The 913-nt window shown below is 39.8% G+C and overlaps 1 protein-coding gene across 1 annotated transcript in view; it reads left to right on the forward strand.

The window, feature by feature from the left end:
* LOC118330452 overlaps positions 1–913 on the forward strand; it is a gene marked incomplete in the record, with an annotated part of 13,602 nt that overhangs the window by 3,782 nt on the left and 8,907 nt on the right. The window contains 3 exon segments of the mRNA XM_035664981.1: positions 254–305; positions 378–395; positions 483–554. Of these exon segments, the coding sequence (XP_035520874.1) occupies positions 254–305; positions 378–395; positions 483–554 (142 nt within the window).

A 913-nucleotide genomic window follows, 5' to 3' on the forward strand; every position in this document is an offset into this window, starting at 1 on the left:
TTTGTTTTTAAAAACTGTCTGATGAATTAAATAATCAATAATCCTTTCAGCTCTAATAATGTGAATAATGTGCAGGTAAAATAGGAGTTATCTCTCAAATCTTGAGAGCAAATAACATGGTTGCATTTGACAAGATGTCTCATATAAGAAAAGCAAGAAGTGTTTGTATCCAAAATGTGTAACTTCAAAAAGATTCCTATATTTACAGTTAACACTAACTTCACCTGCGGTTTCTTTCTGTTTTTTTATTCAGGTCAAAGCCTTCATAGATTTGTGTAACAGCTCCAGAGGAATTTGTTTAACAGGTGCACTTCATAAATATGCTCCATTCCAGCACTTTGATTTTTATGGTTTCTGGCATTTCTTCTGTNNNNCAGGACCACCTGGACCAGCAGGTAAAAACAGGCACTTTAATAAACTGCATCAGTTGCTTTAACTAAGCTGAATTTGTTACTACAGTCACTGTTACTTTGGCCTGTTAGGTTTGCCTGGGAGAGCTGGTTCACCAGGACCACAGGGTGTGCCCGGGCCGGAGGGGAGACGAGGAAGAAAAGGTGAGAGATCTGTTGTGTCTTAGAAATCTTATAACTCCTCCCAGCACCAGATCTAACAAATACACACAGAAACAGAAAGTCAGTCACAAGTTTCAAACAGTCTTCCATTGTTTAGCCGTGGTTACATAACATGCGAATCCCACTCACTGTCTACAAGAGACTTTGTCCATCTGCCACATTAGAAATGCGTGGGAGGTTGATTTATAGGGAAATGTTTAATGTTCACACCTGAATCATACTGGTTTGTTGTTGTTGAGCCATATGGACACAGGGAGCCATTAATTCACTGGGGCATTTCAGTGACTCTTGAGGGCATCACAGATCAGCTGGGTTATATTTAAAGGACCAGCGTGCAGGAT

The sequence above is a fragment of the Morone saxatilis genome, unplaced genomic scaffold, assembly GCF_004916995.1.
Source record: "Morone saxatilis isolate NCDOM2014 unplaced genomic scaffold, NCSU_SB_2.0 Contig2, whole genome shotgun sequence".
Classification (NCBI taxonomy): Eukaryota; Metazoa; Chordata; class Actinopteri; family Moronidae; genus Morone; species Morone saxatilis.